General features: G+C 35.6%; 1 protein-coding gene and 1 long non-coding RNA gene across 3 annotated transcripts in view; one reads left to right on the top strand and one right to left on the bottom strand.

Annotated features, from left to right (window-relative positions):
* The window catches only part of LOC141565904 (uncharacterized), a 145412-nt gene that overhangs the window by 1652 nt on the left and 119651 nt on the right, over window positions 1–24109 (bottom strand). The gene's annotated exons all lie outside the window — the stretch shown is intronic.
* Window positions 1–24109, top strand: part of AIG1 (androgen induced 1) — a 338507-nt gene that overhangs the window by 267956 nt on the left and 46442 nt on the right. For both annotated transcript variants that reach the window (XM_074309655.1, XM_074309657.1), the window contains exon 4: window positions 19829–19944. In XM_074309655.1, the coding sequence (XP_074165756.1) occupies window positions 19829–19944 (116 nt within the window). The remainder of the gene's footprint in view (window positions 1–19828; window positions 19945–24109) is intronic.

The following is a 24109-nucleotide window of genomic DNA, read 5'->3' as shown; positions in this document are numbered from 1 at the left end:
TCGGCTTGTGCCACATCTGGGGGTAATATGTTGCTTATTATATTGTTTATACTTGGGGTTTTATGCTTGGCTAAAATGTCCCATAAGCATACTGCCGCCTGTGGGAAAGAGTACTTCCTTTATTTGTGTTAACCTTATCTCTTTAAGATTTCAATGGTGGTACCCCCAAATGCTAGAACACAAGCATCTCTTGGATATGTTGTTGGTTTTATCCATACATTTTGTTATTTTATACATTTTGAACATTCTTTTCCCATCCCCCCTCCTTTGATTCAGCTGATACTTGAAGCTGAGATCATTTGTGGTTTCTATGGCTTCTGAAGTGAAGATGGGGTATCCTTCACCCTAATCGCTTTCTGTATTACTTTCAAGCACAAAGATACTTTGTCCTTGAAACAAATACTGATCTAGTGAACAATCTAGGTGGAAGAGTACTTAGCCCATGGCCTGGAACAGTTTTATTGTTGTTCACTTATTTCAGTTGTGTCCAACTTTTCATGACCTCATTGAGATTTTCTTGGCAAAGGTACTGGAGTAGTTTGCTATTTCCTTCTCCAGCTCATTTTACAGATGAGGAAACTCAGGAAAAGTGACTTGTCCAGGGCCACATAGTGCCTGGTTTATGATTGATGTTTAATATCTGCTTACTTGCCTAACTTTAGGCAATGCCTATTCCTGCTTATTTTTTTCTTTCATTTCTCTTTTTAGCAGGGAAGACCCGTCCTTCATAATATTCTCAGACAGGGGCAGTATTATACTTTGGGTTTGGAAGAGATAATTCTCATCATCCCTGATGCCATCTCCAGAGGTTCCAAGAATCAGACATTAATAGCTTTCCTATAAAAGAGGAGAGCATCTTTAACTCCCTTTCATTTTCATCCTATTCACTGATTTTTGCTTAGGTAAATCCACTGCTTTCCGGACATTAATCACATTCCAGATGCCACCACAAGCAGTGACCACAAAGTTCTAGTTGTCATTGAAACTCATGACACTAAAGAAGTTATTACAGTGAGAAAAGGAAGGGAGAGAATTGCTGTTTCATATGTAACATTCTTAAGGTAATGAATTTAATTATGCTAGATACTAGATTGTCTTGTATAGAGTAAGTATGTTTATCAGATATATATATATATATATATATATGTATTTATATATGTATATATGTATATATGTATATAGATAGATAGATAGGCTATGTGACATTGGGCAAGTCACTTTGGGGAGAAAGGAAACAAGAATTTATTCAGTGCCTCCTCTATGCCAAACACTATACTAGGTGCTTTACAAATGTCACATTTGATTTGATCCTCATAATAGCTCTGGGAAGCAGATGCTATTATTACCTCCATTTACAGTTGAGGAAACTGAGGCAGACAGAGGTTAAATGATTTGCCAAGGTTCACACAGTAAGTGTCTATGGCTGGATTTGAACTAAGATCTTTGACTCCAAGCATAGTGCTTAGTTCCAGGGGCAAATTCTCTTAAGACTATAATTTTCAGAAAAAGTCCCAGCATACCTTCATAGAAGAAATTTCCCAATTCAGGAATTCACTTTACTAACAAGTCACAAATTCTGTACCTATTATATAATCCTATGAACTCGGGTCAATTGACTTATTGCTCAGTGATTGTCCTACTGCACTATAAGTATAACTGGAATGATTTAGAGTCATAGGTAATCCATGTCTGTTGTTGATATTTAGCTAAACAAAACCTAATACATAAAAAAGTGAAACAGATTTTATTATTTACTCAGAAATCATTAAGCATTTATCAGATTATGGAGTCCACATGAGGAACCTATATCTTAAGTTACAGCTAAATAGTGTCTGAATCAAAGATTGGAGCAGACAGGACTGGATGAGTTTTTAAAGCCCAGAGACAAGAAGACAATGGAGAGACATGATTATTGGCATGAATATTGACTTTTCAGGCTGTTAAGACTATATAGAATAAAAAGAAATGAACTTGAACTATAACAAGATGGATTTAAATTGGACTCTGGACTGACTCCTGCCATTCTAGTGTGACAAATGATGCCCAATTCTAAACAGCATCCTCTTTTACAATATGTAGAATAAGCTCCCCCACCCCAACCAGGATGGTCATCAATGGGCTCTGTTCATGAATTTGTCATTTTATCTTTTGTGAAATGGAAGAAAGAGGCTCATAATAAGGAGAGTGCTCTGAGCTACAAAAAGCCCAGATTGGAAGCCTTTGAGCATTAAAATCAGCCTTTGTACTGACATTCCCTGTGACCTTTGGGAAAGCACTTGCCTCTTCTGTGGTTTAGTGACTTCATTCCACCTGCCTCACAGAATCTGTTGTGAAGAACAGCTAAGTTGCAACTGCTTAATAAGTGTTTAATAAACTGACTCTATAAATGCTTTTAATCAAAAGAGGGCTGACTGACAAGGATGCCTTGAAGGTTAAAACTGAACTGGCTCCCATTCCAAGCATGTGCATATGAGGGAGTGTATATATGTGCATGTACTGCTAATGGGATGCCATTTGCAAAGAGTATGGCAGCCTCTTGATTCCCCCATGATTATCTGCTTTCCATTAAACTCAGAGTATTCAAAAGTCTTCTGTTCTAATCCTAACCTGGAAGCCACCGAACTCAGGCATGAGGCTGTCAAACATGAGTGGTTGCAGATGTCATTGCATTGATGGCAATCATCCAAGAAGATAGATCAAGACTTAGTCACTGAAAAATACATGCCAAGACTTCTCAGCTTCATAGCATCATCACACCCCAAAAGGGAAGCATGTCATGACAGTAAATCAATAACCTCTTGGAGACAATTCGTTTCTGAAATATTCTTGATTAATTATGCCAGTGCATGTTTGTTCAGCAACATGACTTTGTGCTAGCATTAACCTAATGCTTTTTGCATGAAGCAGCATTAGAACTAGCTCCCATAAGTCAAATTGGACATTTAAAATAAGACTTTAAAAGATCGAGTTATAGATTTTATAATGTTTCCATATCAAACATAATTGTCTTTATTGCTGCTTCTAGACTTTTGCCAATAAATCAAAATAATATTTTAATGTAAACAATGGTAAATTAAAACCATATGAAATTACTACCTTTGTTAGATAAATAGGGGATCTTCAGACTCTTTGTGGCACACATAGACTAAGAGTATGATGAGAGGATGTAGCCTTGTAGTAAAGTATATTACTTTATTACTTTGTATTCAGGAAGGTATGCCTGCTGTATGTTTTACAAAGAGGCCATTTAGACTCATTTTTCAGTTACGTTTGGAACTGGGGAAGCATCCTTGATTGTGATGATCTCACCTGTCTTTTTGGAATCTCAAGTAGAAATATTTTGATCAGGAAGTTATAATTTTTCCTTTGAATATAGGTTTTAACAAGCCTATTGGATTCCTAAATAAGATTATGCTAAATTTAAGGACATAATTTTTCCCTTCAGTAGAATGTAACTCCAATATCTGAAGAGGAATTTATCAGGTAGCAAGTTTTCTGAAAAGCATATCAATATAATTTTTAATAAAATCTTATTAAATTAATTAAAATATTATTCCAAAGAGGCTTCTAACATTGAGTTTCCTTGCCTCCCAAATTTTCCACCCTCATTTCCAGTAAGTACAGATTGCTGTCACAAAATAATAATTCTTTTCACACCTTCATATGGCATCAGATCCATGAGCTCCTTGATAGGTTTTCTCCCACCAGACTTATAAATTATAAATCATCTTTACATAGCTATCCTAGATAGCTATGCCTAGATTCTCTCTTAAATCCTCCACAGAAGGAATTAATTAATTTCTTACTTGGCTATATTTCTTTCAACTTCATGCCCCAGGAATGACTTAAAACTTTACCCCTGATTTTCTCACTTCCAGAGTACCCTCTATTCTTTAGCCCCCCTCCCTCTGATTGGATAAATTTTCTCAGAATGTCCATTTAAGGAGAATGCACGGGTCAACCACATGATGAAAGTGAAGCGGAGGGAGGAGGGAGGGAAAAGAGAGACAGAGACAGACAGACAGACCCAGAATCACTAACTAGTAACTATGTAAAACCAGATTTAAATTCAGGTTTTTCTCACTCAAAAACTAATCAAAAAAATCAAGAAAAAAAAGTAACAGTATGGAAAAAATAATTGAAAGGAGGCCTTAATCAATATTGGTGTACAATAATTTCCTAAATACTTTAAAATCAATCTCATTGTAAAGACACACAATTGTAAAAATAATTCAAGAAACCAACTTCCCTCCTCCTTTCTTCATTTTATTATAATCTCCTGGGTTATATTTGTACCCATCTTAATTTTTAAATCTACTTTCCAATAGCTGTTGTAGATAACATCTTTTTTGGCACAGATTATATTTAACAACATGGATGGATCCCTGGACCTGGAATCAGAAAATAGGAGCTCTTCAATTTAATTCTAATGCTTTCTCTCTTTTAATTACTTCCTATTTCTTGGAAATAGCTTGCTTTTTATATTTTTATTTGTACTTTTTTCTCCCCTCTGCAAGGTCCTTGGAGGCAGAGATGGTTTTTAATTTTTTTTTAATATTCTAGCACTTAACACAGTGCCTTGCATATAATGGGCTCTTAATAAATGTTTTTTAATTGTTAGTTACTTGCAAGTTGGGCAAATAATTTAGTGTAATTAAAATTTAAAGATTTAAAAGATTGAGGTAGCATACTTACATACTACCTTATAGGGTTATGATGGGAATCTAATATAATCTTGTATATAGAGTACTTTGTAAACCTAAAGCACTATATAAATGTTAGGTTTTGTTTTGTTGTTGTGTATTATTTTATTTGTTATTTTGATATTTTCACTAACATGGAGTTATTCACTTGATATAGATGAATCCATCTATAAAAGGCATCTCTCTATATTTTGGTTGCCTGTGTGAAATGTTAATCATTGGGGTACAAGTTCCTGAGAATATGTATTTACTTTAGAAAAACGATTATTGGGGCAGAGCCAAGATGGCAGAGAAGATACACACAAATTTGTAAGCTCCCATATTTCCTCAATACCAACTAGTTAAATCAGCCTCAAAAATAACGCTGGACTGATAAAAACACAAGGATTTAGAAGCACAACTTACCAGCTGAAGAGAATCTGGAATTTCAACAGAAAAGGTCAGTTCCAAGGGGAGGAAAAAAAGATCAGCATGGACAGGGTTAGGTGCTAGCACACTGTGCCGAACGGGCTGGAGAGAACTCTGGGATCAAAGAAGTCACTGAGATAGAGGAATCTGGCACAGGCTGTTAGCTCTGCTCTGCTTATAAAACAGCAGATCAGAAGAGAAATCAAGCCACTTTAAAATATAAAGCCAGATCCTAGATCCAACCCAATCCGGAAGTAGCCTAGCACCAATCTCGGCACATCTGTGCAGCCACATTCTGCTGTCCCGGGCTTCTCCTTGGGGTAGTTAAGAACCTGAACAGAGGGGGACACAGCCCGGGGCAGCCTCTAATCCACATAGGGTGGGGCTCAGCCTGAGACAGTGGCATTCTGGCAGTAGCAAAGCTCCATCAGCAGCAGAACTCCCAGAACAGTGGAACCCCAGCAGCAAGGACCGTGGTTTCCAAGCAGACACTTCCGATTTGAGTGCAGGGGCTTTTGCATCAGCTACTAATATCCACGGCCCCACTGGAGGCTTTGGCTGGGGTTTGTGATGCTTTCACTGTTCAGCCTTAAACCTCAGGGCAGTCACTAGGCTGCACAGTGGGGTTCTTCACTGGGGACTCGTCACAGTGCAGCCATGCTAGCCACCTCTGAGGCATTTCCGGGGAGGGGGACGGGGAACTCTCTCCCAGAGCTCTCTCTTAGCCCAGTCATAGGATTGCTGCATCCTATCTCCAGTCTGGGAGGAAGCTGATAAATTTCTTACCCAAGGGCAGACCCCCCCCACAGTGTGTTAACAATGAGTAAGAAGCTGAAAAGAATGATTGGCACCTTCTATGCAGAGAAAGAGCAGGTATCCAACCCCGAGGAGGCTAACAGCAGACAGTCTCCAGATAACACCCTAAAGGGGAATGATACCTGCCCCCCTTCACATAACTCTCTCCTAGAAGAGACTATTAAAAAGTTAAGAGAGTTTGAAGAAAAATGGGGGAAGGAAAGAGAAGCTATGATAGAGAATAACAACGTCCTGAAATTTGAGTTGGAAAAATTAAAGAATTCAAAGGAGGTAGAGGGAAACAAAATTTGTGAATTAGAAAAGGTTAAAAAATCACAGGAAAGTAGGATTTCTGAATTGGAAAAGATAAAAAATTCCCAAAAAAGTAGGATTTGTGATTTGGAAAAAGAAAATAACTCACTAAAAAAAAAATAGTGAAATGGAAAAAAATTCAACAGAGAAAAATAATTCATTTAAAAACTCAATTGGACATATACAAAAAGAACTAAAAAATGTGAATGAAGAAAATAACTCATTAAAAATCAGGACTGAATTAATAGAAAATGAATGATTCATTGAGAAACCAAGAATCAGTCAAAAAAAAAAAAAAAGCTGGAGAGTAACATCAAATATTTACTGAGAAAATCTATAGACCTGGAAAATAGATCTAGGAGAGATAATCTGAGGATCATCTGACTTCCCGAAAATTATGATGAAAAAAAGAGCCCAGATTCTATTTTACAGGAAATCATCAAAGAGAACTGTCCAGAGATAATAGAAATAGAAGGGAAAATAGGCATTGAAAGAATTGATCAAACACCTTCTAAAAAAGACCCTAAAAAAAAGAACTCCATGAATATAGTGGCTAAGCTGCAGAACTACCAAACCAAGGAAAAAATATTGCAAGCAGCTAGGAAAAAAACAATTCAAATATCAAGGTGCCACAGTAAGGGTCACGCAAGATCTGGCTGCCTCCACATTAAAGAATCGAAGGGCCTGCAACCTGATATTCCAAAAGGCAAAAGAACAAGGATTGCAACCAAGAATAAACTACCCAGCTAAGTTTAGCATTTTCTTCCATGGAAGAAGATGGTCACTTAATGAAACAGAGGAATTCCATTTGTTTCTAAGAAAAAAACAGACTTAAACAAAAAATTTGATCTACATCCACAAGACTGAAGAGAAGCAGAAAAGGTAAAAAGAACTCTTGAGAACTGTATCTCTGTTGTGGATATACAGAAAGTACGCATGGATAATTTGATTTTACTGATATAACATAAAAAAGTGATTTGTAAAGGGAAGGGGATAGTATCAGAAAAAGGGAAAGGAGAGATAAAAAAGGGAAACTACATCCCAGGAAGAGGCATAGAAAATCTACCACATCTGAGGGAATTTAGAGAGGGGGAGAAACATTGTGTAAATCTTACTCTCATCAGAGTAGGCTCAAAGAGTAAATAATTGACATATTTGTTTTTCAGAGAATTCTCTCTTACCTCATTATAAGGGGGGAGAAAAAAGGGAAAAAGGAAAAGGGGAATAAGGGAAGGGTACAAGAAAGGGGAAGGGACTTAAAAGGAGGGGGGAGGGATACTAAAAAGGGAGGGCTGTGCGTCACAAGTGGGGTCCATAAATTAAATACTGGGGAAGGGATTCAGGGGGAACAAGGGGAAAAAAAGCATAATCAGGGGATAATATGATGGCAGGAAATACAGAATTAGTAATTTTAACTGTAAATGTGAATGGGATGAATTCTCCCATAAAACAGAGGCGGATAACAGACTGGATCAAAAGTCAGAACCCTACAATATGTTGTTTACAGGAAACACACTTAAAGCAGGGAGATACATACAGAGTAAATGTAAAAAGTTGGAATAGAATCTATTATGCTTCAGGTGAAGCCAAAAAAAGTAGGGGTAGCCATCCTTATCTCAGATCAAGCAAAAGCAGAAATTGATCTAATTAAAAGAGATAAGGAAGGAAACTATGTTCTGCTAAAAGGTAGCATGGACAACGAAGCCATATCAATACTAAACATATATGCACCAAGTGGTCCTAAAGGAAAAGTTAAGAGAGTTGCAAGAAGAAATAGACAGCAAAAGTATAATAGTGGGAGATCTCAACCTTGCACTCTCAGAAATAGTTAATCAAACCACAAAACAAATAAGGAAGAAATTAAAGAGGTAAATAGAACATTAGAATAAATAGGTATGATAGGCCTTTGGAGAAAACTGAATGGTGATAGAAAAGAGTATACTTTCTTCTCAGCAGTTCATGGAACCTATACAAAAATTGACCATATATTGGGACATAAAGATCTCAAAATTAAATGCAGGAAGGCAGAAATAGTAAATGCCTTCTTCTCAGATCACAATGCAAAAAAACTACATTCAACAAGAAGTTACGGGTAAATAGACCAAAAAGTAATTGGAAACTAAATAATCTCATCTTAAAGAATGACTGGGGGAAACAGCATATTATAGAAACAATTAATAATTTCACCCAAGATAATGACAACGATGAGACATCATACCAAAACTTGTGGGATGCAGCTAAAGCGGTAGTAAGGGGAAATTTTATATCTTTAGAGGCTTACTTGAATAAAATAGAGAAAGCGAAGATTAATGAATTGGGCCTGCAACTTAAAAAGCTAGAAAAAAGACCAAATTAAAACCCCCTAACCAAAAACTAAACTTGAAATTCTAAAATTAAAAGAATAAATCAATAATATTGAAAGTTTAAAAAAAAAACCAAAAAACAAAAAAAACCAACTATTGAATTAATAAATAAAACCAAGAATTGGTTTTATGAAAAAGCCATTAAAATAGATAAACCTTTGGTAAACTGATCAGAAAAAGGAAAGAGGAAAATCAAATTGAAAGTCTTAAAAATGAAAAGGGGGATCTTTCCACCAATGAAGAGGAATTAGAGAAATAATGAGTTACTTTGCCCAACTTTTTGCTAATAAATTTGATAACTTAAGTGAAATGGATGACTACCTCCAAAAAAATAGGCTTCCTAGATTAACAGAAGAGGAGGTAAATTGCTTAAATAGTCCAATTTCAGAAAAAAGAAATAGAACAAACTATTAATCAACTCTCCAGGAAAAAATCTCCAGGACTAGATGGATTTACATGTGAATTCTACCAAACATTTAAAGAACAATTAGCCCCAATATTATATAAATATTTGAAAAAATAGGGGATGAAAGAGTCCTACCAAACTCCTTTTATGACATAGACATGGTACTGATACCTAAACTAGGTAGGTTGAAAACAGAAAGAAAACTATAGATTAATCTCCTTAATGAATATGGATGCTAAAATCTTAAATAAGATATTAGCAAAAAGACTTAAGAAAATCATCCCCAGGATAATACACCATGATCAAGATTTATACCAGGAATGCAGGGCTGGTTTAATATTAGGAAAACTATCACTATAATTGACCATATTTAATAATCAAATTAATAAAAACCATCTGTTCATCTCAATAGATGCAGAAAAAAGATTTGATAAAACACAACATTCATTTCTACTAAAAATGCTTGAGAGTATAGGAATAAATGGACTATTCCTCAAAATAGTCAGGAGCATATATTTAAGACTGTCAGTTAGCATAATATGTAATGGAAATAAACTGGAACCTTTCGCAGTAAGATCAGGAGTGAAACAAGGTTGCCCACTATCACCATTACTATTCAATATTGTATTAGAAACGCTAGCCTCGGCAATAAGAGTCGAGAAAGAAATTAAAGGAATTAGAGTAGGTAATGAGGAAATCAAACTGTCACTCTTTGCAGATGATATGATGGTATACTTAGAGAACCCCAGAAATTCTAATAAAAAGTTATTAGAAATAATTCACAACTTTAGCAAAGTTGCTGGATACAAAATAAATCCACATAAATCCTCAGCATTTTTATACATCACCAACAAAATGCAACAGGAAGAGATACAAAGAGAAATTCCATTCAAAATAACTGTCGATAGTATAAAATATTTGGGAATCCATCTACCAAAGAAAAGTCAGGAATTATATGAGCAAAATTACAAAACACTTGCCACAAAAATAAAGTCAGATTTAAATAATTGGAAAGACATTGAGTGCTCTTGGATAGGCCGAGTGAATATAATCAAGATGACAATACTCCCCAAACTAATCTATTTATTTAGTGCTATACCAATCAGACTCCCAAGAAACTATTCTAATGACCTAGAAAAAATAACAACAAAATTCATATGGAAGAATAAAAGGTCAAGAATTTCAAGGGAATTAATGAAAAAAAAGTCAGATGAAGGTGGTCTAGCTGTACCTGATCTAAAGCTATATTAAAAAGCAGCAGTCACCAAAACCATTTGGTATTGGCTAAGAAATAGACTAGTCAATCAGTGGAACAGATTAGGTACACAGGACAAAATAGGGTACAACTATAGCAATCTAGTGTTTGACAAACCCAAAGATACCAACATTTGGGATAAGAATTCATTATTTGAAAAAAACTATTAATTAGTATGGCAGAAATTAGATATGGACCCACACTTAATACCATATACCAAGATAAGATCAAAATGGGTCCATGGTTTAGGCATAAAGAATGAGATCATAAATAGATTAGAGGAACAGAGGATAGTCTACCTCTCAGACCTGTGGAGGAGGAAGGAATTTATGACCAAAGGAGTACTAGAGATCATTACTGATCACAAAATAAAAGATTTTGATTACATCAAATTAAAAAAACTTTTGTACAAACAAAACTAATGCAAGCAAGATTAGAAGAGAAGTAACAAATTGGGAAAATATTTTTACAGTTAAAGTTTCTGAAAAAGGCCTCATTTCCAAAATATATAGAGAACTGATCCTAATTTATAAGAAATCAAATCATTCTCCAAATGATAAATGGTCATAGGATATGAACAGACAATTTTCAGATGATGAAATTGAATCTATATCCACTCATACGAAAGAGTGTTCCAAATCTCTACTGATCCGAGAAATGCAAATTAAGACAACTCTGAGATACCACTACATACCTGTCAGATTGGCTAAGATGAGAGGAACAAATAATGATGAATGTTGGAGGGGATGTGGGAAAACTGGGACACTAATGCGCTGTTGGTTGAGTTATGAAAGAATCCAGCCAATCTGGAGAGCAATCTGGAACTATGCCCAAAGAGTTATCAAACTGTGCATACCCTTTGACCCAGCAGTGCTACTACTGGACTTATATCCCAAAGAAATACTAAAGATGAGAAAGGGACCTGTCTGTGGCAAAATATTTGTGGCAGCCCTTTTTGTAGTGGCTAGAAACTGGAAAATGAATGGATGGCCATCAATTGGAGAATGGTTGGGTAAATTATGATATATGAATGTTATAGAATATTATTGCTCTGTAAGAAATGACCAGTAGGATGAATACAGAGAGATTTGGAGAGACTTACATGAACTGATGCTGTGTGAAATGAGCAGAACCAGAAGATCACTATACACTTCAACAACAATGCTGTATGAAGATATATTCTGATGGAAGTGGATACCTTCAACATAAAGAAGATTCAACTCACTTCCAGTTGATCAATGATGGACAGAAACAGCTACATCCAGAGAAGGATCACTGGGAACTGAATGTAAGCTGTTAGCACTACTGACTTTTTACCCAGGTTACTTATACCTTCGGAATCCAATTCTTAATGTGCAACAAGAAAATTGTATTTACACACATATATGGTATCTAGGTTATACTGTAACACATTTAATATGTATAGGATTGCCTGTCATCTAGGGGAGGGAGTAGAGGGAAGGAGTGGAAAATTTGGAAAAATGAATACAAGGGATAATGTCATAAAAAAAAACATGCATATGTACTGTCAAAAATTATATAATTATAAAATTAATTTTAAAAAAGGAAAAAAAAAGAAAAACTATTATCAAAAAAATGCCTTGATAGTTTCAGGAGAGATCCATAATCAAGGTAAAATCAGTATCTTAGCTCTTAATGGGATAAGATATAAGTGACAGGAAAAAACTGCATCTAGTTTGTGGATAAATCAGAAGATATCTCAGTGACTGACATCAGTTCCAGTAATCTTATGATGAAGAGAGCCATCTATACCCAGAGAGAGAATGTGGATCACAAAGTAGCATTCTCACTTTTTTTGATGTTGTTTGCTTGCATTTTGTTTTCTTACTCATTTTCTTTGTTTTTTGATCTGCGTTTTCTTGCGAAACAAGAGAATTGTATAAATATTGTTTTCACATATGTTTACACATATATTGGATTGTTTGTCATCGAGGGAGGGGTGGGGGAAGGAAGAGAAAATCTGAAACACAAGGCTATGCCAGGGTCAGTGTTGAAAAATTATCCGGGCATATGTTTTGAAAATAAAAAGCTCTGAAAAAAAATCTCAGTTAATATGAGATATTCTGTGTTAACCAAAATTACCAGAAACAACAACCCCCACAAGAGTATCTGTCTTCACAGTTAAAAAGCATCTTCTAAACTGATCAAGTAGAGATAGTTTCATCCAAATTATGAGTGGAATAATAAGGACCCTTACTACTTACTAGTCAAGTTTCTATCCCTAAACATCATGGTTTTCCAGAAACCCATGGCAGAATTTTTACCCCCTTGTTCTGGAGCTACCAAGGGTCCTAAGTGTTACTCGTAAGAGGAGAAGCCCCGGCCACTCAAAACACTAAGAATTTTCATTGAGATTGTTCCCACTTTAGAGTTGTTTACTCAACTTATGTGAAGTTCCTTCAGCCCAAATTGTAGTTGTTCATGTCAAGTGTTTGATGTCATTAATTCAGTGTTAAACCATATATGGTCTATAATTTGACATTGGTCATGTGTGTGTATATACACATACAAAACTATGAGACACAGTTTCATGCCTCTTAGAACTATAGATTGAAAGCAAGACTATGCAGGGACAGAACCTTAAAGTAGGGATATTTTGAGCTCAAATCCTGCCTCAAACACTTATTTGCCACTTTTTCTGGGCAAATATTTTAACCTGTCTATGACCTAGTTTTCTCATCTGAAAAAGTTATGTTAATTGTGCCTACCTCCATTTCTCCTGGAGTGCTTGTGAGAATATTTGGATACTTCTAAAAATACTTAAAACACTTTGTAAATGCTATGTATTTATTACTAATTAAGACTTTTTTTTTTTTTTTTTTTTTTTTTTAGCATCTAGTAAAGCCACACACAAATATTTACTATATATTCTTATGACATCACAAAAACAATATCTGCTTGAGCCCTAAACATTTACATTTAATCTTAGGGTGGAAAGATCCAAAAGTAGCTCTTTTTCCCAAGTTTTTTACATTCACCTTAAAGCCATGTACTTATTGTTTAGTTGTTTCAGTCATGCCAGACTCTTTATGAGCCCATTTGAGATTTTCTTGGAAAGATTCTGGAGATTTGCCATTTTCTTCTCCAGCTCATTTTACAGATAAAGAAATTGAGATAAATAGGGTCAAGTGATTTGCCAAGGGTTATACTACTAGTAGTAAATATCTGAGGCCGAATTTGAATTCAGATCTTCCTGACTCAAGAGTCTGTATCCTACTTTGTTACCTAATTGCCCTCCCACTTACCTACCTACTCAGTCATTCTTGGTAGTTCCTACTCAAGTCATTTTCTTCACTTAGCCTCATTATTTTCTGTCTTTGAAATGGAAGTAAGAAAGCTTGCAAATTAAGAGTCAGTATAGTGTTAGATAGTGTTAGGCTTGGGACTTAGGAAAATCTGAGTTAAAATCCTATCTCTAATATTTATGGGAAAACTCATTTAAAATTCACTTCTGTTTCCTTGTCTGTTAAAATCTAGTAATAATAATACTTGCAGTGTCTGTCTATCAGGGTTGTTTGGGAGAATAAGATGAAATCAAATATTATCTCACTACTTTGCATACCTTAAGTCTCTAAAGAAATATTGGTTTTATTACATCTTCCTTCACAGGATCATGAAGAAAGTACTTTGTAAACCATGAAGTGTTAAAAATACAAGCAACCATTATACTTTTTTTTTTTTTTTTAACCTCTGTATTCTCCATTTCTCCCTTTTCCACTTTGGCTTTGATTCCCTCTCTATCCCCATGTGTTTATTGTTTTTGGTCTTAGAGAGATATAAAAAGTGGTTGAACATCAGGACAGCAGTTTAAGCACAACATTGTTCTGGAAAAGACTGGGAGTAAGGATATAGCAATTATTGTGTTTACTGGAGGGGGAAGAGAGTGGAAAAGCAAAGGGAAAGAAGTCATTTCCTCTTAGGAGCTAGTCCAAGATGAGAAAATCAAGGGGAAGTAGAGTAAGTTGGGCTTTTATGTGGTTTCTTATTCTGATTGGAAGGGAAGAGAGGCTTCAGTAAAACCAGAATTCTAACTCCTCTTTTTCCTTACATTTATCAAACACCAAGTCAATCCAGAAATTTAAAAAAAAATGTTATTATACTTCAAAATAGTATTTAGTAGGCCAATTCCTCTGGCCAATCCAAACCTTCTATCCATTATGCTCCAAGGAATAGACTCTTTGAGGTCAAAGTGACACTAATGTGCCCAGAGCAAACTTCATCATCTTCCCTCTAAACCCAGTCTTCCTCCAACCTTCTCTTCCAAGTGCTAACAACTTTTAAATTACTCAGATTCTAAACCTTAAACTCATCCTCAACTCTTCTTTCTCCTTCAATACCTCCCCACCTCCATTCCTAGCCCCAACTCAATATCCAATCAGTTGCAGTTTCCTTAGCAAATCAGACTGCTCTTCCAAAGATTAAGCCCAGTCAGTTATTTATGATTGGTTCTTCTTTTTTCAAAAATCTCCTAGTCACTTTAATCATTCTTTATTGAGATTCTAATTTTTCATTGACATGGGATTTAATCTGGGTAGGTATTCTCCTATCAAAAATAATTACAATCCTCTATGATTTAATACAGTTGCCAGTTACAAGGGGATCTTTCTCTCTCTCTCTCTCTCTCTCTCTCTCTCTCTCTCTCTCTCTCTCTCTCTCTCTCTCTCTGTGTGTGTGTGTGTGTGTGTGTGTGTGTGTGTGTGTAAAGTGCTCAGACCCTGGTACACTGGCTCTATAGAGATGTTAGTTATTATTATTATTAGGTACCATATTAAATGTAATATTTAATCCAACAATACCACTACTAGACATATACTTCAAAAATATCAAAAAAAGAGAAATAACCTTCTCCCTCTCTCTCTCTCTCTCTTTCACTCTCTCCCTCTCTCTCTCTTTCACTCTCTCTCCCTCTCTCTCTCTGACTTTGGGAGGAAAGCTTGGGAAACTCCCTCAGAGACCTCCCCCAGGGATTCAAGATAAAGTGGTTTCATTCTGTTATCTGGGTGGGGCTAGTAGAGTGAGTCCAGGACCACTCCAGCTTAGCCACAGCTGGAGATCAAGATTTCTATCCAACTCTATTAAGTTAGAGATTAGTCCAGGGACACTCATTCAATTAGAAGATTCTCTATTGTGATTCCAACTCAAACTGCCCCAGCCCCCACCAAGAGCTGCCCACATTCCTCTACCTATCAATCTCTCACCTTCCTAATTCCTCCACACAACTATCATTAATTGATGACGTGATGAACAGCTGTATGGGTGTGGCTGCGGGTGTGAATGATGGTGATAATTCCTCTGTATCCATTTGAAGACTGACTGCTTTTCCTGGTGAATTTACTATTTGGCATAGAGCATTTATACAAAGTCCCTTCCAATTATGAAATCTGAAGGACAGCAAGATCACTAGTCAATAAACTGAAAGTTCTTGAATAACTGAAGAATATTCACACTAATTATCTGAACTCATTAAAAATCAGAGAGGAGAGAAATAAAGAACATACTAGAGTAGGACTCAGGATAACCAAGTTCTAGTCCCACTTCTACTACTAACTAATTTATAACCTTGAGCAACTCATTTATCTGTCTGGAACTTGGTTTCCTCATTTGTAAAATGGGAAGTAAATGATCTTCAGGATCTCTTCCAGCTCTAAACTTTTAATCTTTTATCTTTTCTAGTTTTTACAGTTAAAGACCCTGACTTTCTCTTTAGTTCTACTCTTTATATGCACAAGGTAGAATTTCAAGATTGTTTTTCCAATGAGGCTCCCCCCAAAAAAAGTCTTTGTTTTTAACATCATGATCTTCAGAATATATTTCATAAATCATGAGATATATTATCTCTAATGTTTAAACAATTTGGTTTGAGATGTTTTTTCCTTTTCCATTTTTCCCTTCCCTAAGAAGTAACAAAAAGTAGCTTGAATTCTAAATACATATTTGAACTCAATATTAGTTTTCTTATTTATAATAATCTTTGACATCCTCAACCAGTATTTGAAATTCCAGGTGTAGATAATATGAAATCATTGTGTCTATAATAGAAATATTGATAGAATATTTCCAGAAAGTTCTAGTGTTTCATGCAAATGGTTCTGTTATTTCAATGATATTGCATTCCCTCCAAATCAACAAGCATTTATTAAGCACCTATTATGTGCCAAGCACTGTGCTAAATGCTCTAGAGCAGGGGTTCTCAAACTATGGCCTGTGGGCCAGATGAGGCCTGCTGAGGACGTTTATGCGGCCCACGGGTTACTCAAATAGGCTGAGAGGCAGAGACAGAGTGTGAGTTTTTGTTTTTACTATGGTCCGGCCCTCCCACAGTCTGAGAACAGTGAACTGGCCCCCTATTTTAAAAGTTTGAGGACTACTGCTAGAGATATAGGTAGGGAAGAGAGTACATGTTTTGTGCCAGACACTAAGACTAAGTGCTTTATAAATTTAATCTCATTTGATGCTCATAACAACCCTAAGAAGTAGGTACTACTATTGTTCCCATTTTACAATTGAAGAAACTGAGTTAAACTAAGATTAAGTGAATTGTCCAGGGTCACACAGCTATAAAGTTTCTGATGCCAGATTAAACTATTAACTTTCCCAATTCCAAGTCTATCACCATATCTGCTGCAGCACTCAGATGTCTAGATTATAGTCCATCTATGCCTGGTTCTATGCTATTATAGTCCATAGACTTCCCAAAACTTTATCACAGGGGAGCTAATACAGCATGTTGACAACCTTCTTTGCTTCTGCTAATATCACAAGACTACAAATGTAAGATGCAGGCTATCCATTGAATCCCTTTTGCTGATCTTTATTTGTTACACATTTCTTTGCTTATACATTTAAATTACATCTTCATAATTTCTTATTTATTATGGGTTGTAGCCTGCTCCTATCTCTAAAAAAATTTTTTTAAAAGCAGAAATGTAAATTTGCCCATGATTTCCTTCAAAGACTATTATGCTATTCAAAAAGCAACTACACCATTATCAAAATGCTGCTGAAGGAAAAAAAAAGTAGAAAATTCCCCTCAGTGCTGTTACCCACCTGACATTCTCTGAATGCCAGACATTAATTACTAGTATTTTGAGACTCAGAAGTTATCCAGACCACTGTTAAATCTGTGAGCCAGAGGTTTTTCACAGTTTTATAATTTCCTACTCAAATAATTTTTCCTTTTTTCTATGAAAATAAACAATAAGTTCTTCCAAAACTGTATTGTTTGATCTCCCAAAGATCTTTTTTGTTCGCCAAGGCATACCTACCACCTGTTTCCATTAGGCTCGAATACCAATGAATGTTTGAAAAACTTCACTGTATAAACACCAAGTTCAGAATTTCCTCCCTGGAACATCACACCACAGATAAAACAAAGATGTTCTCCTGGCTTATGAGCAGGTGAAAGGAATTGAAACCGCCAAATGTCTATCCACAATTCAGTTTGATTCAATAAACATTTTATTGAGTGCCTACTATGTGCCAGGCACTGGATTAAGTGCTGGGGATACAAAAAGAGACAAAAGACAGTTCCTACTCTCTAGGAATTTTTAATTTAATGGGGGAGACAGGAATATTTTAAGTCTCTTGCACTTTAAACTTAGTTCAAAAGACTTCTCAGAATTACCCATGTGTTCTCCAGACTTTAGTTCCCAGGACAGTGGCTGCCTTCTTTTGGGGTGCTGTAAATTTTTTAAACTAACTCTTTTCAAAAAGCATTCATTTACTTTTATTCTTATCTTTCCCCCTCTCCTCTCTTGGGGAATTGGTCATATCCAAAATGTATTCATTCGGCATATTTATTCTTCCACCTCTTTGTCAGGGAATAGGTAGATGGGGTAATACTTTATATTTATTAATATTATTTTAACCTAGATTTATGTGTCTAGAAACAGTATAATTTAAAGCTTATTGAAGAGGTCAGGTTGACCTAAGAAATGCTCTAGGGAAGCTAGAAATCCATGCCAGAAGTGCTTGGGCCCACCCAAAACATGTCTTGGGTCTGCTCCCCCAGATCTTTGGGGTCTACCCAAACCTTGTATTTTGGGTTCCCCAATAGCTTTGACTTCACACCATTTTTACTGATTGTTTATACTTAACTACAAGAATACATTTCAATAAAAAGGCCTTCGAGCAGAAGTTTTCATGCTGGTTCCCTCATTTGAAATCTTATATAATATAAAACACACAGTGACTCAAGAGAAAGCCTCAACTTTCTCTAGCTCTATTGTTGGTGGAGTTGTGAAAGAATCCAACCATTCTGGAGAGCAATCTGGAATTATGCCCAAAAAGTTATCAAACTGTGCATACCAGCAGTGCAGTACTACTGGACTTATATCCCAAGGAAATAGTAAAGAAGGGAAAGGGACCTGTATGTGCCAAAATGTTTGTGGCAGCCCTTTTTGTAGTGGCTAGAAACTGGAAAATGAATGGATGCCCATCAATTGGAGAATAGTTGGGTAAATTATGGTATATGAAGGTTATGGAATATTATTGTTCTGTAAGAAATGACCAACAGGAGGAATACAGAGAGGCTTGGAGAGACTTACATCAATTGATGCTGAGTGAAACGAGCAGAACTTCAACAATGATACTGTTATGAGGATGTATTCTGATGGAAGTGGATATCTTCAACATAGAGAAGAGCTAATACAATACAATTCCAATTGATCAATGATGGACAGAATCAGCTACACTGGGAAAAGGAACACTGGGAAATGAGTGTAAAATGAGAACATTTTTTTTTCTTCCCAGATTATGTTTACCTTCCGAATCCAATTCTTCCTTTGCAACAACAACAACAAAATTCGGTTCTGCACATATATATTGTACCTAGGATATACTATAAGATATTTAATATGTATGGGAATGCCTGCCATCTAGGGGAGGGGATGAAGGGAAGGAAGGGAAAAACTCAGAACAGAAGGGAGTATAAGGGATAATGTTGTAAAAAAAAAAAATTACCTATGCATATGTGCTGTCAAAAAAAATGTTATAATTATAAAATTAATTTTAAAAAATAAAATAAAATAATAAAAACTTTTTCTAGCTCTTTCCTCTGCTGAACCAACAATTAACTTCTTTGTTAAACTTTTCCAGATTTGGGAATTTATTTTGAGCTTGCGTAGTATTTTTCATTATCAGCCCTCTACAATCATTATTGGTCATTTTGTTGTAATAGAATATGACTGGTTGCTATAACTATTCATTCTACAACTTGTTAAAATGGATCTAGCCAAAGTCTCGTCTTATGTGAGCAAGGATCAGTGCAATAAGACTAGTCTCTGGTAGATAAAAAATATTCATTTCAATGTCTTGTTTCTTATTATAAATATAAAGCTTCAAAAATAATGAGCAAAACAGAAACACCAATAGAATCATGTATAGTCCTTATAGACAGAGACAAGTCTATCTCATCTTTTTAGAACTCCATACTTTGGTGATACCTTGTTTTATTTGGCTAGGAACTTAAACTCTTCCAACTGCCATTGAAGAATAGTTCAAGGTGTAGTGACAATGAGCTGTCTCATCTGATGGTTGTTTTTGTTTTGGATTTTTTTTTTTTAAGCATACAACAGTGCTGCCATTTATATTAATTGAGATGAGGACATCGCATCATCAGTATCCTAGCAGGACCTGTGGACTTGCTGCAGTGTGCACCTTTGCTGTTGGCTATATATTATGGTAAGGATTGTGCATGCTTTGTTTTCATATTGTATTAGATTTTGCACTGCTAAATTTGGGCACATATTTCATTATGGACATAATCACTAACAGATTCACACTGCATGCCTCATTTGGTCCAAGACCTGGGCTTTGTCTACTTTCCCCAGTTGCTTGTATTTTTAGAAAGTATATGCCAAACCTCACACAACAGGAATTTGTTGAACAATCCCATGTAAGCAGTAGTCTCTCCAAGGCTACATTTTTCAACCCTTTTTTCAAACTAAATGTTTTTCTTGGACACTGATTTTATTACTTAAGGACTTTTTTTTTTTTTTGCTTAGTGTTTGTGTGTATATCTTTTTCCTTTTTCTCTTTTTCTTCACTTTCCTTTTTTTATATAATGGAGTTGTCCTATGAAACCAGAATGGGAAAAGGCTAATGATTTAAACTCCCTCTACTAGAACTGTTAATGTCGATTTCCCTAGTTTATAATTTCTAAGTGCAAATATATTTCATGATTTGTAAATGCATACTAGAACATTAAAAAAAATTTTTTTCCTTCTTATCTTAGGAAAAATTAGACCATAACTAACTAGGGGACATAAGATTTACCTGATAAAGAAAATTGCTAGCTTCTTCAACTTTCTTCAGAAATATATTAAGTCTGCACATATTTCATATTTCGCTCATGATCAAAACCAAATCACTTTTGGTTTCAATACTCACCAGAAGGGTGTCTAGCATCTCCCTCTGCTCTCTCTTATTCTGAGATCTAGCTCACCATCTTTTATCTTGAAAGTATAGGTGAAGTCCTTCTAGGTTTATCAGTTGTTATACTTTACCCCAACCAAAGAAGGTCACTGAAGAGTGTTCTCATCCCCAAAGTGAGTTATAAAGCTTTGGCTCTACAGAGGATTCTATTCCTGCCAGCCCAGAAATACATGATAAAACTGAGCATAATATTTCACATAGTTTAAAGGAATGATCACATAATGCTCTAAATTTGAACAGAAGAAAGATTCACTGCCAGGAAGCCAGACAGTCAATTCTGGAGTAGCATTTTTAAAAAATGGCTTCAGTAAGTTTATGACCACTCCCATTCAGCAGTTCCTATATCCTCCCTTTGACCCACTCCCCCCAAAAACCCACAGGCACTTGTGCTCTCTATAAGAGTAATAAAATCTTCAGCTTTGTTTTCTGATTCATGGCTTATTGAAAGAAAACCATTATTAAGAAACTGCCTTTTTTTCCTTTTTTATTCTTTTCTCTATATAGTTGACTTAATTACCCTGCCTCTCTTCCTAAGTCAATCAGCACTATTTATTTAGCATCTCTTATATGTCAGGCTACAAAGAAATAATTTAAATAGTCCTCACCCTCAAGAAGATTGCATTCTATTTATGAGGGATATGTGTATGAATGTATATGAGTACAAAATATAATTAAAAAAAAAAAAGATGATTTCTTTGGGGGGAAGGATTAAAGGGAAGGCATGAACAGTTAGAAGGATTGGAATCTTCAAACACCAAAACACTTTTATTTCTTCTGAGTAATGGCCCCATAAATGAGGTGAGACTCTAAAATAATGAGATTTCAAACAAATTCAGAATCTTACCTACAAGTCAGCATTACTCAAAGTTGTTGTTATGGGAGGCTATTGACCTATTGCGATGATACTGCCATTGGTGAAAACATTATTATTTTTTAAAAATAAACTCCTTCTTGGGAACCAGTTTACAAGCCACACAAGAAAATTAATCTTGTTACATTGTAGCCATGTCTTTTATATGGATGGGAATGGAAATTTTTTACTCTGGGAACTTTGTCTATGTTTCTATAAAGTCATTTATATGCTGTCAAATCATTTGCATCCTGTTGGGCCCCAGAGGTTCAAGAATTCTGTTCTGATGTACTTTCCCTCCCAGTCGGTGTGACTATCTCAAGTTATGCACCAAAGCCCATGGGAAATACATGTATACTTCATTATAGACCCCCAAATCCCTTAGTAAAATGAAGCACTACTCACTCTTTTCAAGCCAACTGAGGACTCTTGCCAGCTTTGCATATTCCTTAAACCAGCCTGTATTTGTTTGGAGTGTCTTTACTCTAGCCAGCTAGTTCTCTCAGGTTTGTCCTGAGAATGCTCTCAAAGTGAAGTTTTTCCTTTGGTATTCTGCCCCAGGCATTCCTAGCAAAGCCAAAAGCCAAACAATGCCCCACACATTGAGGTCACATTATGTAAATCCAGGGATTTAATTGTTACCAAAAAGCTTCTAGCTTTCTCTCTCTCTCTCAGTTAATCTCCAGGCCCATGAGCCCAACAACAACAGCCAGATTTTCCAGATATGAAATCTTTTAATGTCCTACCAGTGGTGTAACTGGAAAGTCTGGGACCCTCTGCCAAAATTTCAGAAAATTACCATATCCTTTGGTAATTGCAAAATAAATAGATCTCCCTTACTACTTGGGGATAACTTTACACATTGAGAGAGAAAGGGAAAGGAGGCCCCTGACTGGCAGTGCTTCCTTTGCTTCTTGTTGCCATTTATACTTTCCCCAAGCTGACCTAGCACCCAAGAATATTTAACCCTCTGGGGAAAAGGAAGAAATACTGTGCTAAGTGTTTTGTTTTGTTTCTTAAGAAATTCTCTTTCATGTGTTCCTCATAACAACCCTGTGAGGTACAGGATATTACCCTCATTTTTACAGTTGAGGAAACAGAGGGTCTCAGAAATGAGATCTGAGCTCACTTCTTACAGAACTCTAAGCCCAGGACTCCATCCACTATACTACCAGCTGTCTCAGCAATCTAAGTAATCAATTTTCTGCCAGAAATTCTTATTTCTTTAGTGCATTTTGTTTAACGGATTCTGTGTGCCAAGTAGTACTTTATGAGTCTTTTCTAATACTTTGTAAACATCTTTCTCCAGTCCATCCTTCCTTCTATTGCCAAAGTGCTATGGTCAGGTCACTGCCTGGATCACAAACTTGTCATGGTTTTCCATTGCCTCCTGAGTAAAATAAGACTTCTTAGCCAGGTAGTCATAAAGTCCTCTACAGTATAGTTCAACTTGCTTGGGAGACAGCATGGTACAATGGATTATTACTCTGGTGATTACTACTAATAATAGTTAGCATTTACAAGGTACTTAAAAAAAAAAAAGTTGACAAAAAAAATTTACATTTTATCCTCATGAAAACCTGAGTAGGGTTGATACTATTATTATTGACATCATTCAGATGAGGAAACTGAAGCAGACAGCAGTTAAGCGATTTGCCCAAAATTAAATAACTAGTAAGTGTCTGAGACCAGTTTTGAGTTCAGGTTGTCTTGGCTCTAGATCCAGTGTTCTATTCACTGTAGCACCAAGCTGCCACATAGCCCTGGATTTGCAGTCAGATTGAGACTCACCTCATGTGTGATTCTGGGCAAGCCACATAACCTCTTTGACTTCACTTTTTTCAGCTGGAAAATGAGGAATTAAACTCAAATGGCCTTCAAGACTCTCCCTCCCCCTCACTTCTCAAAATCTATGATCTTATGACCCTACTCATTTTCTTCTCTTGAATTTCTCTTTCTCTTCCCCAAAACAAATGCATACATGCAGAAAAGAGTGATTAGATTGTGTATATTTTATATTTATATATATATATAACTTAATATATTATATATAGCTATATATAATATACTATATTTTATATTTTTATATATCACTTTAGTTTTTAACATATATATTTTATATTTTAACTCTACTATGTATAACATATATATATATGCATATACATATGCAGCATATAATATTCAGGTACAGCTACTTCTTCTACATCTTGTATCTTATGATCCTAGAAATTGAAGAAGCCCCAAAATGCCAAACCAGGCAATACTCAACAGGTCAATTAATTCAACAAGAGATTCAAGCCAATTGATTCAATTGAACAAGCATTAATAAAGTGCTTTATATGTGTTTGGCAATATTCTAAATTCTCTGGTCAAAAATATATTTTTAAAATGGCATAAAATCTGCCCTTGAGGAATTTACAATCCAGGAGGATGGGCATCCATCCATCCACAAATAACTATAATTTAGAGAGTAATTAAATTCAATAAATTATGTAGGAGAAGACAAACACTATCCATTAGAAATTCAAGGTGGGTATGCTATCATTTCTACCTAGGAAGACA

This window comes from Sminthopsis crassicaudata, chromosome 4 (assembly GCF_048593235.1).
Source record: "Sminthopsis crassicaudata isolate SCR6 chromosome 4, ASM4859323v1, whole genome shotgun sequence".
Taxonomy (NCBI): domain Eukaryota; kingdom Metazoa; phylum Chordata; class Mammalia; order Dasyuromorphia; family Dasyuridae; genus Sminthopsis; species Sminthopsis crassicaudata.
The sequence above is the reverse complement of the archived record's forward strand: the minus strand, read 5'-3'. Positions and strand labels throughout refer to the sequence as shown.